At 46.1% G+C, this 12,422-nt stretch overlaps 1 protein-coding gene across 4 annotated transcripts in view; it reads right to left on the reverse strand.

Moving 5' to 3' along the window:
* Nucleotides 1-1,946: 1,946 nt before the first annotated feature.
* Nucleotides 1,947-12,422, reverse strand: part of TM9SF4 (transmembrane 9 superfamily member 4) — a 31,285-nt gene continuing 20,809 nt past the window's right edge. For 3 of the 4 annotated variants that reach the window (XM_032766417.2, XM_032766418.2, XM_032766419.2), the window contains exons 6-18: nucleotides 12,201-12,324; nucleotides 11,130-11,248; nucleotides 10,805-10,916; nucleotides 10,094-10,164; nucleotides 9,468-9,600; nucleotides 8,733-8,814; nucleotides 8,568-8,643; nucleotides 8,054-8,137; nucleotides 6,993-7,168; nucleotides 6,299-6,362; nucleotides 5,413-5,532; nucleotides 4,696-4,785; nucleotides 1,947-4,122 (exon numbers count right to left, since the gene is read on the reverse strand). In XM_032766417.2, the coding sequence (XP_032622308.1) occupies nucleotides 3,973-4,122; nucleotides 4,696-4,785; nucleotides 5,413-5,532; nucleotides 6,299-6,362; nucleotides 6,993-7,168; nucleotides 8,054-8,137; nucleotides 8,568-8,643; nucleotides 8,733-8,814; nucleotides 9,468-9,600; nucleotides 10,094-10,164; nucleotides 10,805-10,916; nucleotides 11,130-11,248; nucleotides 12,201-12,324 (1,401 nt within the window). In that variant the 3' untranslated portion in view covers nucleotides 1,947-3,972. The remainder of the gene's footprint in view (nucleotides 4,123-4,695; nucleotides 4,786-5,412; nucleotides 5,533-6,298; nucleotides 6,363-6,992; nucleotides 7,169-8,053; nucleotides 8,138-8,567; nucleotides 8,644-8,732; nucleotides 8,815-9,467; nucleotides 9,601-10,093; nucleotides 10,165-10,804; nucleotides 10,917-11,129; nucleotides 11,249-12,200; nucleotides 12,325-12,422) is intronic. The other variant, XM_032766421.2, reaches the window with a different exon arrangement.

Below are 12,422 nucleotides of genomic sequence, written 5' to 3' on the forward strand. Positions count from 1 at the left end.
TTTATCTTGTACCAATGAAGGGACGAGAATACAGGATTTTGGAGGCTTACATTTAAACACCCTGGCCACTTGATTAAAACTAAAGCTACCAGCAGTGTTGAAACATGACTGTTCCTGGTACTAACGTTCTAGCACCATTTTCCTGACCAGAGTGAACAGAAGTCTTGTTTATTTTCAAGGAAGCATGCTAGCCAATTCCCCATCTGTATTATACAAAAATCAGTCATAGCGGGAACCTGTTTATAACATAGTTATAAATGCACTATCAACTTGTAGTGTAGGCTGGAATTGTACTCAAGTATTGAATGAGATTAAAAAAGTCATACATCCACACTGCAACACTAAATCACAGCAGGAAATTTTCACATTACACTACAAATTCAAGCAGGCTACGGATAGTAGACAGAACCTGTAATGCTTCTCAAAAAAAAAATCCCTATTAAAAGTACTAGCGACAATCTTGTTTTGACAGTTTGTTGATAATGTGAAACTGATATGGCGACAAGTCTTTGATAGGTTCTGCTGAAGCTTTTAAATCAGGAATCAGAAGTTACCAGAGGCAATCCCTTAAGCACGCACTGATGGAGGTTAAACGGCTGTTGTATCACATGTAAAGCACTGTTAAGAGCACTTCAAACATTAAAGTTTCACAGTCCCCATTACATGGGGATCATCTCCATTTTACATAGTTTCCCTGGGTCACTGGTCCCAACTAAGTAACTTGCACAACCACACAAGCAACTCATTGGCAGAACTAGGAATAGAACCCTACAAGCCTGGAACTAGTTCTGCTTTAACCTCTGCACAGTCCTCTCTCAGAAGAAGCTAAGAGCCCTACAAATGAACCTTGATTTCCATGCAAGTAAAGAATCCAGCACCTTTCCTCTCCAGAGATGTTTTAATGCAATCTGCATTTCTTAAAAGCTTCACTAGCCCAACAAACTGTGGCCAGATCCAGTCAAAATAACTAGGAATGTGGGAGGAACCATGCATCCTCTCAGACATTCTCTTCATGACCCTAAAACCTCTGTTAGTCACTTCCTAAACTTCAAATTGCTGTTTTCCAGGCTAAACAATGTTGCAGAAACCCCCAAAAAAGAATTAAGAGTGGCAGTAACTGGCTATCTACCAACCAAGCAACCATTAATTGATCTATGCAGAGAGTCAGGTGCAGATCTAAATTTCTTAGCTTGACAGAACTTTGCAGGCAGAAAGGAACATGTATTAAGTTGTACAGCCCAGCCCAGGTTCATTGTACAGACAACAGCAAATTGTCACTTCCTAACCACACGTAAGTCTGTGGTGAGCCCTGTAGGGGCCTGTACATCACCACCACAGTAATCAGAGCTAAAGATGGAGATCCAGCTCTCCTCTTTTTGGGAAGGATACTTTTGGTAGACTTAGCCAAAGTGTGAAAAGAGAGCCCCTGCCTAGCCAGTCACTGAGTTTTAGGGTGAAACTGCTGCTTTAATAACTTCACATGCCTGCACCAAGCTGCAGCAATATTTCTGAACTCAAACTGCTCTTCCATCACATCTCTAATCACTTTATAAATGTGATGCCTAATTCCTTAACCCCAATCATAGGAGACAGAGGAGTATCCTTTCCATTTTACAGGTGACAAAACTGGGAGAGAGAGGTTAAGTGATTTGTGTGACATCACACAGGAAGTCAGTATCATAGCCAAGAACAGAACCTCAACTCATGTTATGTTTTAGCCACGTGATTGTGTTTCAGTTCCCCTCAGTATGAAGAGCATGTTGCACTGGTAAGAGCCTAAATGTTACAGTGAAGTTTGCTGGAGCAATAAAGTTAAGTTTTCTCCCTAAGTAGATTCACATTGTACTTCCTATTGCAATTACACATCAAGCTTTGTCATCTTTTAAGAAGAAAAGATTGGGTCACAACCAGTGTTATGGGAGAGAAGACCATGAAAGGCTTCTCACACAGGACAATGGCATATTTATTTACAATAGGACACAGAATACATACATTAATTAAAAATACAAAGTAGAATACAGAGAACAGTATGGAGGAAGAGAAATTAATGCTGGCTTAAACTCTCCACTAGGAAATCAACCAGAATCTCAGAGAGAAAGATATTTCAAATCATCACAGTTAACTAGTGAATCCCATGTTCCCGCTTTCCATCTGATTCCAGGCTGGGTAACTGAAGATTATTAGGTGAGAAGCAATGCACAGGAGAAGTTGAATGGTTTAGGATTCTAGTTTTCCATTCTTCCTGCTGGGGAAGTGAAAGGTCACCATTAAAAGTCAGAACCACTTACACAGTACGGACTGTTAAGGTGATACCCAGGGCATAGAAAGCCTCAAATATGCACGACTCACTGTTAGCAACAGAGAGAGGTTTTGTTTGGTGTCGCGTCTATTCTGTCTTTGAATCTTATCACTGTCACCTGTGACAGAGCAGAATATTTGTAGATTTTTTTCCCCTGTCCTGCTGAAGAAATAAAAGGAATTCTTATAGCTCTGACTAACGTGGCCCCACAGATCTGGGAATGGAGGAAGGCTTCACTGCAATTTGGGACTAGATTTCCCAGGAGCCGTAGTTTTGTTTTAAATGAGTCAAATAAAAATTCAAATGTATTTTTAAAAGCACCTCCCATGGCCAGAGCCAGGCATCCAACTACGGGAAAGGAGGAACCCCCTATAGAATAGCATTCCTGGGCTATTCCTGACGGCTCATCACATTTGGCAGCAAAGAGCAGAACACAGGTTACTGAGGTGTGACTCTTCCCTGCTCCCTGGAGGCAAAGTGTCTGAGAACAGGAGACAGGAATCGAGAGCGGGACCAGCCAAGAGACAGAGTAGATGGGACAGATACCTCTCCTTTAAGAAACAGAAGTGGGAGGAAATCCTCAGGAACCACTGACTTCATCTCCCCTTGGCCACTTCCAGACGGCCTTCATGCACCTTGTAGTAGACATGTCTCCACACTGATGCAGAGATTTCTTGGCACTAAAGCAACCCAGTAATGAGTTTCTCTACACAGGGCTTTACCCAACCTCAGAGGCCTCTCCTAAGTAGTATGACTATCCTGTTTCCTCAGATGGCCAAAGCAATTAATGGAACAAAACCATGTGGCCATCTCATAAATGTTCTCCAGGGTACATGGCCTTGTGCTCTAGAATCAACAACTATTCACGCTGCTTCTGGTACAACTCCATGTTCTGCTTCTTCGTGCTGCCAGTAAAGGTGACCCAGCTCTTCCATCTTCCAGAAGAGAATCACTCCTGCCTTCCTCTGAGCCCCTCCAGTTTATGCATCTGGGATGTTATACACTGTCCAAAGTAGGGGGAGGGAGAAATGATGCAGAGGGTTACGGTTCTCAAGCCATCTCAGAGTGAAATTGCACTTGCCAGATTCTGAATGGCACTTCCATGGAACTGTGAACCAGATGGAACTGAAATCGCTGTAGTCAAAGCAAGCCAGACTCATTCACGCAGGGGAAGCCTTTGAGATTCTCCTAGCTCACCATGGACTGAAGCACCCTCCACCTCTTCCAAGCAGAACCAAGATAGGAGACAAACCCTGTGTGTTAGTGGTCTGAAGACTCTCCCTGAACCCAAGTGCTATAAGGGCTGAAAAAAAATGTTTCACAAATGTTTCCATTGCTGATCAAATCCATTCGTTATTCAACATAATCAAAAGAATGAGCAAAAAAGGGGCTTACTTACAGAGGATATTTTTCTGCTAAAAATCCCTCAAAACTGGAATAATGTAGTAAACTTAAAATGCAAGGTATCTACACACCCTCCCCTAGAAGTAGCCCCAGAATCCATGTATGCTGTGCCAAAAGTTACATTCCAAAATGAGCAGGAGTTATTTATTTCTCTTCTCACACCCCCATTGGGTTTTGTTTCCTTAAAAGAACTGGGAAAGGATCCCCCTCTTCCTTTCCAGGAGGAAATGCACACAGAGGTGTCTGCTTTGTGCTGAGTCTGTGCATCTTCAGTCTATTTTCACCGCAGCATAGATCTTACGGACAAACATGTAGGCTGCGTAGAAGCCAATGGTGCCAGTGAGGAGCCAGAAAGACAGGACCATGAGAGCAGTGTAGCCAAAATAGAGTAAGGAGGGAATGACCTCAACGATATCCAGCTAGAATAGATGAGAAAAAGCCAAGTGAGCCTTAATACAAAGCGATGCTAAGAGTTAACTCCCCAGCTCAGTCAATGGCCTATTCCTCTTCCACAAGAGGATGGTCAAGGGAAGCAGAGTGAGGAAAGAAAGCACAGGATAAGTTGGACATGGAAGCTAAATTCCCTTCCCCTTAGAAGATGGAGCTCCCTCCAAGTCAGCTGGGATTCACTGGGCGGGGGAGGGGGATGGGGGGTAAAGCCCAACCTGAATTTCACCCCAGCTGGGGATGATCCCCCCCACGGCAGAGTTTGAGAACATTAAGCAAACATTACTCCCCATAGGTGGATGCAGGCCAGACTGGAGTCTACAACTACCTGAACCTTCTTGAACTTGAATAGTGTAATTAACAGAATCACCTCTAGAGAAACAAAAGAGCGCTGGACAATGAACAAAAGAAGAGACTGCAGAGAACAGCCATGCACTGGCAGGGGGATGGACTAGAACCAGATGACCCAATAGGTATTCTCTCTTCAAATTCTACTATGCCCTCCGGGAAGATAGAGGCTTTTACACAGTGGGGATTGACAATACCTTATTCATAAAGTAAAAGATGGCATAAATCAGTACATAGAAGGCAGATCCTCCAGAAACCAAGAAGGTCCTCCACCACCAGCGATAATCCTGACAGGGTAGAAGAGAGAGAGAGACTGCATTACTCCAAGGACTTCATTTCCCTCTTGGGCTCCTAGCTACACATGACCCACAGTGCCTCCTTGGTCCAGATGGGGTACGAATTATCCCCTGAAGCAGGTAGGTTGCCACCCTCCTTTTTTCAAAGGAAAGCCACCATTTGGGGATTCATTCATCTTACAAAGAAGAAACTACTATGAATCATTTATAAATTGTCTTAAGTATATCAGAGAACAAATAATGAACAATGAAACAAAGCCAGCACCTTGCCAGGCCACTGTTATGGCATATGCCATGGGAAACATGCCAGAGCCCTCCCTCAAATATCTGCAGATTGGAGGTATTTCTCCAGGAAATTATACTTGAGAAAAGTCTTCCTGCACTTGTCTTTTGCAGCTTCCTTTGAGACAGAGTCTGGGCCCCATCCTACAAGGTGCTCAGCAACCTTACACCCTTTGAAGTCTGTGGGAGTTGAGGGCATTCAGCACCTTATAAGCTTGGGCTTCACATCAACGGACTAGACTTCTGTGGTGAAGTAACAATCAAGTAACAGCACTTCTTGAAAGACACAAGGTCTATTCACAAATTGCTTCTGAAACTGCAATGGGTACGTCTCACCTCAGCACAGAGCTGGAAATATACCATAACGATGCTGATTTGGGAGCAGGATACCACCAGGATTATAAAAACCAGGAAGAGAAAGCCAAAGAGGTAATAGAACTGGTTCTCCCAGATTGCCTGAAACAAAGACACAACACTGCAACAGAAGACACTGGTGTAACTCAATAGACATTAATCTAACTTTTCATAACAGCTGACCCAAGTAACAGTAAGTGGTTTGCTCACTGCTCGAGTGGGTCTAGCAGATACATGAAACCTGTTATACTTTACAACAGGCCTTGAAAGGCATTAGGCTAGAAGAGGAAATTCACAAAGCTAGGCAAGAAACAGCTGCCTGGACCCTGAAAAGCTAAGGGAAAGGGGCCAAGCAATCTCAGGGACACAGTATGAGGTGGGAACAGCCACCATGGTGACACCTTCCTTCCCAAGATAAGGATTCTTGCTCATGGCGGTCTTTGTTCTCCACAGTAACAAGACCCCTGTAATTTCTTCTGGTCACTTCCATGTGAAGGTGAGAAATGGGAAGAAACTGCACTTGTCTCATCTGAAAAGCTTGACACCTGTGGTTTTTATGCTTTGTAGCAACCATAGGGCATCCCTTCACCCTGGCTGTGCTTAGCCAAGAATAACCCAAAAAGATTCTGTAGGATCAAATCTAACCCATGACATCTTCCAAGAATCCCAGCAAGAAAACCGTCTGGAAGGCCTATGGTCCAGTGCTTCCCATTCACAAGGCCATAAAGGGGCAGCAAAGCTGTTACCCACTCCCTGCATGCACACACCAAGATAGGTCTACTCCAGGTGGATAATCCCTCTCTCCTTAAAGGCACAATGCAGAAGTGATAGGATTCTTATTTTAAAAAGAGGTGGATTTGGTGCTTACACTGAAGATGAAGAACAGTTCAATGAACATGGCTCCAAAAGGGAGAATGCCAGCCATAAGAATCCTATGAGTGAAGGAGAAATTCTGTTACCAGCAAAACATGACTGTCTTTACTCAAAGACTAGAAAAACCACCACCCAGACCCAGATACACTTAGGGTCAACGGATACTGCTAAGAACATAAGAATGGCCATACTGGGTCAGACCAAAGGTCCATTCAGTATCCTGTCTACCAGCAGTGACCAATGTCAGGTGTCCCAGAGGGAATGAACCTAACAGGTAATGATCAAGTGATCTCTCTCCTGCCATCCATCTCCACCCTCTAACAAACAGAGGCTAGGGACACCCTTCCTTACCCATCCTGGCTAATAACCATTAAAGGACTTAACCTCCATGCTACTGGAATAAGTCTCTCACAATTACATAAACAATTCCTGCTTTATTGGCACTTACTAAATGTCATTAGATAGGTAGTTAGGAGGTACTAAGATACAGACCAGGGTTCATTTACTATTTCTCTGAGCAGCACAGTGTTACAATGAGTAAAGTGGGGTGCAGTGGGGGGGCTGCCCACGCACCTGCAATTCACCTGTGATGTCCAAAGACTACCAGATGGCTGACTTGTACAGTGGGCAGAAGGACTTGGAGGAGTCTTCTAATAAACCACCAGATTTACTACACATTTGCCACTCACCCAACGAATCTGTTCATGTACCACCTCTGCTCCGGGATCTGCCTTGGAATCTGATTGGTCCGCACAGGATTATCATATGGCTGTTTGCGAAATCCAAAGTAGTATCCCAGGTAGACCAAGGGCAAGGAGATACCGAACCACATGCAGAGCAAGGCCACCATGGTGGGGAAAGGAACCTGGAACCACAGCAAGTGTCACCACTAGGGTCCTAGCAAGTCTACCCACTAAATTCTCCAATGCCAAAAATCAGACAAGACTTTTCAAAGTCCAGCTCACCAACTAACCATGGGATGTCAGTGAGGGACCAGAGGTGACTCCTCGTCACATCATGGGAATGCTTTAGATTCCACCATTCGCACTGGCTTTAAATTAGCTCTGTTTCTGGGAGCATGGATTCCCCCACAACTGAAGATCCTGATACCCTGAGTTCCTCTGAATCCTGGAGGAACTGAGGCTCTGGCCATTTTTAGACAGAGACTCTGTACTGACCATACAGGACAGAGCAATTAGTACCTAAACCCAAGAGGCTATGTCCCATAGCAGCCAGTTTTATCTAATCGCTGATTCTTTCGTGTCCCCACAGGTAACAACCTCCCCTGCAGCATCTTAGCTACAGCTGGAAATGCAGCTGATCTGGGCTCCACCCTGCCTGGGGTTCAGGCATCCCTTTCACTTCTCCTGGAGCCCTCCTCACATCCTACTTGTGTGCAGGGATAGCTTCAAATACTTCATGGTGTGCAGGCAAGTCCTTTTCAACATGCACTTATTTGCTTTTTTAAACTGTTCCTGCCTTTGTGTGTTTGCTTGTCAGACTGTGGCCCTCTCAACAGGCACAACCAAGGAGAGTCCCCTCACCAGGGCATTTGCAGATGGAACACTTCCCTTCAACAGCATTTTGGACCCCACCAGCCTAAACCTGCTTTGAGACACTCACCATTACAGGCCCAGCTCTTGACTGCAGGCACCTCCATAAACTAGAGGAACCCAGAGATTAAGCGCCCGCCCAGGAACTCTATGATCACCCTACCCAGCCAGGTTTGCAAGGAGAAGTGGGTACACACCGCTCCAGAGGAGTGCTTCCCCCATATGAAACAGTTCAGGACAAAGCAGATACTGAAGACTACACCAGGGTACAGGGTTGCCGTCTGTGGGAAAGAGCACATGTTAAAAGAGAGTGGGAGCTCATTATCCCCCAGGTCACTGGTCCCCAACTGGGGGGGCACGCCACCCCTCAGTCTCCAACCAGTGCCTGTATATCCATTACGGGCGGGGAGGACACAAGAGGAGAAGTTTGGGCATCACTGCCCCAGGTGTTCTTAATAGGCTTATCACTGGGATAAATTAGGTGCAGAAAAAAACACCCCTCCACTTCATGCATGCCTCTTCTTGTCAGGATTTCCTGCCCACAGAGCTGCCAGGACCCCAACCCCACACCCAGCTTCTCTCTCTCTGCTCCAGCTGGGCAATGCCCACTGGCTCAGCAATGCCTACAGCAGGATGCTTAACTATGATCAAAAGCAAGAAGTGTATTCTGCCTTGGGCAAGCATGGCAAAGAAACTCAAAGAGTCACTTACACAGAAGGCACCTTTCTTCCATCTGTGGCCTTTCAGCGTCCGATAAAGACGGCCAGCAGAGAACCCACCAAAAACCCTGGGATGGAAAACAGCAGAGAAGCCAGGTTATCTCCCATTACCTGACAGGCAACAGTATCATGGTACAAGGGCAGGAGACACACCTACCCCATGAACATGAAGAGAAAGCAGGCTGTAGTCATCAGGGCGCCCCGGCTAGAAGGTGACAGCATCCCCAGCATGGCAACAACTGCAAAGCAAAACACGAGAGAAAGGTGGCAACTGATGGACATGCTCTAGTGAACGCTCACTAGAGGAGCCCTGGTTCACATCATCTGGCTGGAGAATCCAGCAGCCTGGGATCGCTTCACCTCCCACACAGAACTCATTTTATCAGGTCAGACCTGAGACCAACAGTCTCTGGTGGCCGGACCAAGGAGGGAGATAAGACCCTTTCACATAGCACCAAGGCTTTGGTCTCAAATAGGAGCAATACATGTCAAACCTCGTAGTGTTTCTAACTACATTAACAGGTGCAGCTCAGGAAGACTGTGTGCTTTACCTTTCAGAGTCTGCCCACAACCCCCCCAGCCAGCCCAACACAGAGCTCTCAGATCACTGGTGGACCCCAGCATCCAAACCACTCAAAACCAGCTGACACTACCATAGAAAAATATGGGTGCTTTTCCTAGGGAAAGGCACCTAGAAACCTGGAACTATTGAGTATGGCTCTGTAGTTTGAATCTGCCCTGAAACAGGACATAGCCAGCAAATGGAGAGGCTCATCCTGAGACAAGACAAGCATCACCTGCTCCTGAAGCTCTGCTGGTGATCAGGCCTATATCATTAGATAATTCTCCTTCCCCTGTGTTAAGGCTGCTCAAACCCAGTGGTGATACTCACAGATAACTATCAGGATCATGCAAAAGAGTTGAATTCCAGAGCCCAGTAGTGAGCTGAGAATCATGGGATATTGTGGAGGCCTGAAGACATCTCCATGCACAAGTTTCCAACCAGATTCCTCCATTGTATCTTCCTGTAGCAAAACCAGAAAAGGGGGCATTAAAATTCTATCACCCAGATGGAAACACAGGCTCCTTCAGGATGTCACACTCTCCCTACACCAATTCCCTTTCAGGGATTCCATCATTCTGACAAGAGACTGTGTTCTTCTTGAGTTTTAAACTGAAGGTCTCTAAACACAGCTTTAGCTATGGATTGTCACATACCAAGACACGTGTTCACTGAGCTAGCTACTCACTCAGTAGGTCTGGGAGAGTTTAATCACGTCAGTGGTAATGAACCCCCAGCAGCATGGCTGAGCAGCTCAGCTGCTGAATGCACCAGTGGCTCGCCTAACCAGCCTATCCTTCCCATCAGTTTATTACAGAACTGCCCCTCCCACCTTCGATAGTGCTCTCTAACAAAGTGGGGGTGGGGGAAATGCATCAAGTCTTCAGAGAAGGGCCCCTTCCCACATGTTCTGGTTTTACACAGCTCCCCGCCAGGAGAATAGATACATTTCATACAATGTCATCTTCCTTGTTGTAGTTGGCAATGTCCTTCCTGAGAGTGCGGATAATGATCATGCTGAGAATACCTAAAACACACAAACCCAGAGTGAATGAGACATTGTTACAAGGCTCCCAAGTAACCCTGCCATGCCTACTCTCCCAGATGCTACAGAACCACAACTTGGACTCAGTTCCTTGGCTCATTCCTTGTGTGCTTGGTCCCACGCGGCATGACTTAGGCAACTCAGCTGCTCTCCCGGAGCCTACTCCTGTACCACTACTGTCAATTGGAGCTTTGCCATCGCCTTTAGTGAGCATAGGATCAAGCCCTCAGAGGGCAAAGAATAGTACTTATGCACAAAAAAGGCCATGTTGTCTTTCCAGATTTGTTCCCAGTCTCCCTACTAAGCTGTGGAACTCGAAGGAGCAGAGAGAGTTGCACACCAATACTCGTGAGCATGGTGTGTGGCAGAAGTCAAAGTGTGAATGGACTCCTCCACCCAAAAGTCCAGTTGGACCATACAAGAAACAAAAGCCAAGGGCTGACTCCAAAGGTGCTGCCTGGGATGGGAGTTTTACACCAACTGACCCGTGTCAATACCTTTTGTTTACTGCACCTATTTGGGAATTCAGACATGCCCACCTGCAGCTGACGTTTAAAGCAATTTCCTGACCCCTAGTGGCTAGCAATGGGGCGATTAACCCCCACCACAAGGTCTCACTCACCTGAAAGGAAAAAGACAACCACGACTGAATTAATGATGGAAAACCAGTGGATCTGCACATCACTCATGGTCAGGTAGGTATCCCAGCGAGAAGCCCATTTAATGTCACTCTCCTGGAGAGAGAGAGCAGCATGTTCAGAAACTGATAAGACACCCCAAAAGCCATCAGCTCCCCCTACTTTCTCATCACAGTGTAACCCACACACCACCCATTACTCTCCTGCCTGCAACGCGAACACCCACAGGACTTCTCTTTCTGGAGCCCAGCACATGCTCCTCCTTCACCCCAGGGTACTGGTCAGCCAAGTCCCTCCTTACTCCCTCACCTGCCAATGGACAGAGTAGGTGAAGAGCAGTTGGTTCTTCTTAGTGGGATCTATCTCCTGAGGGGCTGAGCCTGCAGCTTCAGGCAGCATACAAGTGCCCTTCTCATCTGCCTTCAGATCTATAGGAGAAAACATCCACAGGTTGTATGTACCACCTTAGCATTTCCCTCCACCACACAAAGGGAAGGGCAACCAAGCTTCCCCCAGAAATCTAAGGCCCAGTCTTGCTCTTACTGAAGAGAGCAGAAAGCACTGAGGGGACAGCATGTTCCCTCCCTTGGAGGCTGAACGCAGCTTTGCATTGTTCAGAAGCTATCCTTCCAGCCAATAAAGGACCAGCATAAACACACCCTGAAAGGAACCCTGGCTAGGCCCCTCCTTAGCTGGAAAGATGGAGGCTACAGAGATAGAGCTTCATAAGATGGGTGTGGAAGAGAAATAAGCAGGTGGATCCTCAGTTCCACCAGAAACACAAGACCCATCAACCCCCCACCTCCTCCCACGCCCAGGGAGGTAGCAGGATCATAATTACCACCATACTAGATGAGACCAAGGTCCATTACCTTCCAAACATGCACAGGATAACAGAACCCATACAGGGAGTTTCATTCCAACCCCCAAGAGCGAGAGGTTAGCTCATGCCCTGAAACAGGTGGACTTATATACCATCTAACAATTTTTTAAAAATTCCATCCAGTGTAGCTGTGGACGTTCTCCTTATCCATATTAATGTCTATGTCCACGTTCTTTTTGAACCTTGGTAGCCTCAGTGAAAGCTAGTGGCAATGAGTTACACAGGTTAGTTATGCAAAAGGATATTTCCTTTGATCAGTTTTCTCATGTGGTTCATTTCAGTTTCACACATGTGTCCCACTGCTTTTGTATCAGACCAGGTGCTTTTATTTACTGGGGCATATTACAAAATCCCTCATTCCAATGTCCATGCCTGCTTTGCAACTGGGACTTGCCACCTGGGATTTAGGTTCCCCTTTGGACCTGCAATGCAGATGGCAGTGCCTGTAGGGAGCTCTGCTGCCATCCTTACAGGCCAGGGTAGACTACATAATTTACCTTCAAGTTTAATGCTCTGGGGAACCACTTCAAACCGCACAACCCTGTATGTGGGCTCCTGATTCTCTTCCACCTCCTCTCTGTGGTAGTGAAGGATGAAGGAGAGGTGGTTGTGCAGGTAGAACTAAAACAGATTGACATTAAAAAAAAAGTGTTAGTGGCTCAAGGGAGAAATAGACAACAGCTGCACATTCCCCAGAAGGTTAAAGACTCCAACAGCCT

Source organism: Chelonoidis abingdonii, chromosome 14 (assembly GCF_003597395.2).
Source record: "Chelonoidis abingdonii isolate Lonesome George chromosome 14, CheloAbing_2.0, whole genome shotgun sequence".
Taxonomy (NCBI): domain Eukaryota; kingdom Metazoa; phylum Chordata; order Testudines; family Testudinidae; genus Chelonoidis; species Chelonoidis abingdonii.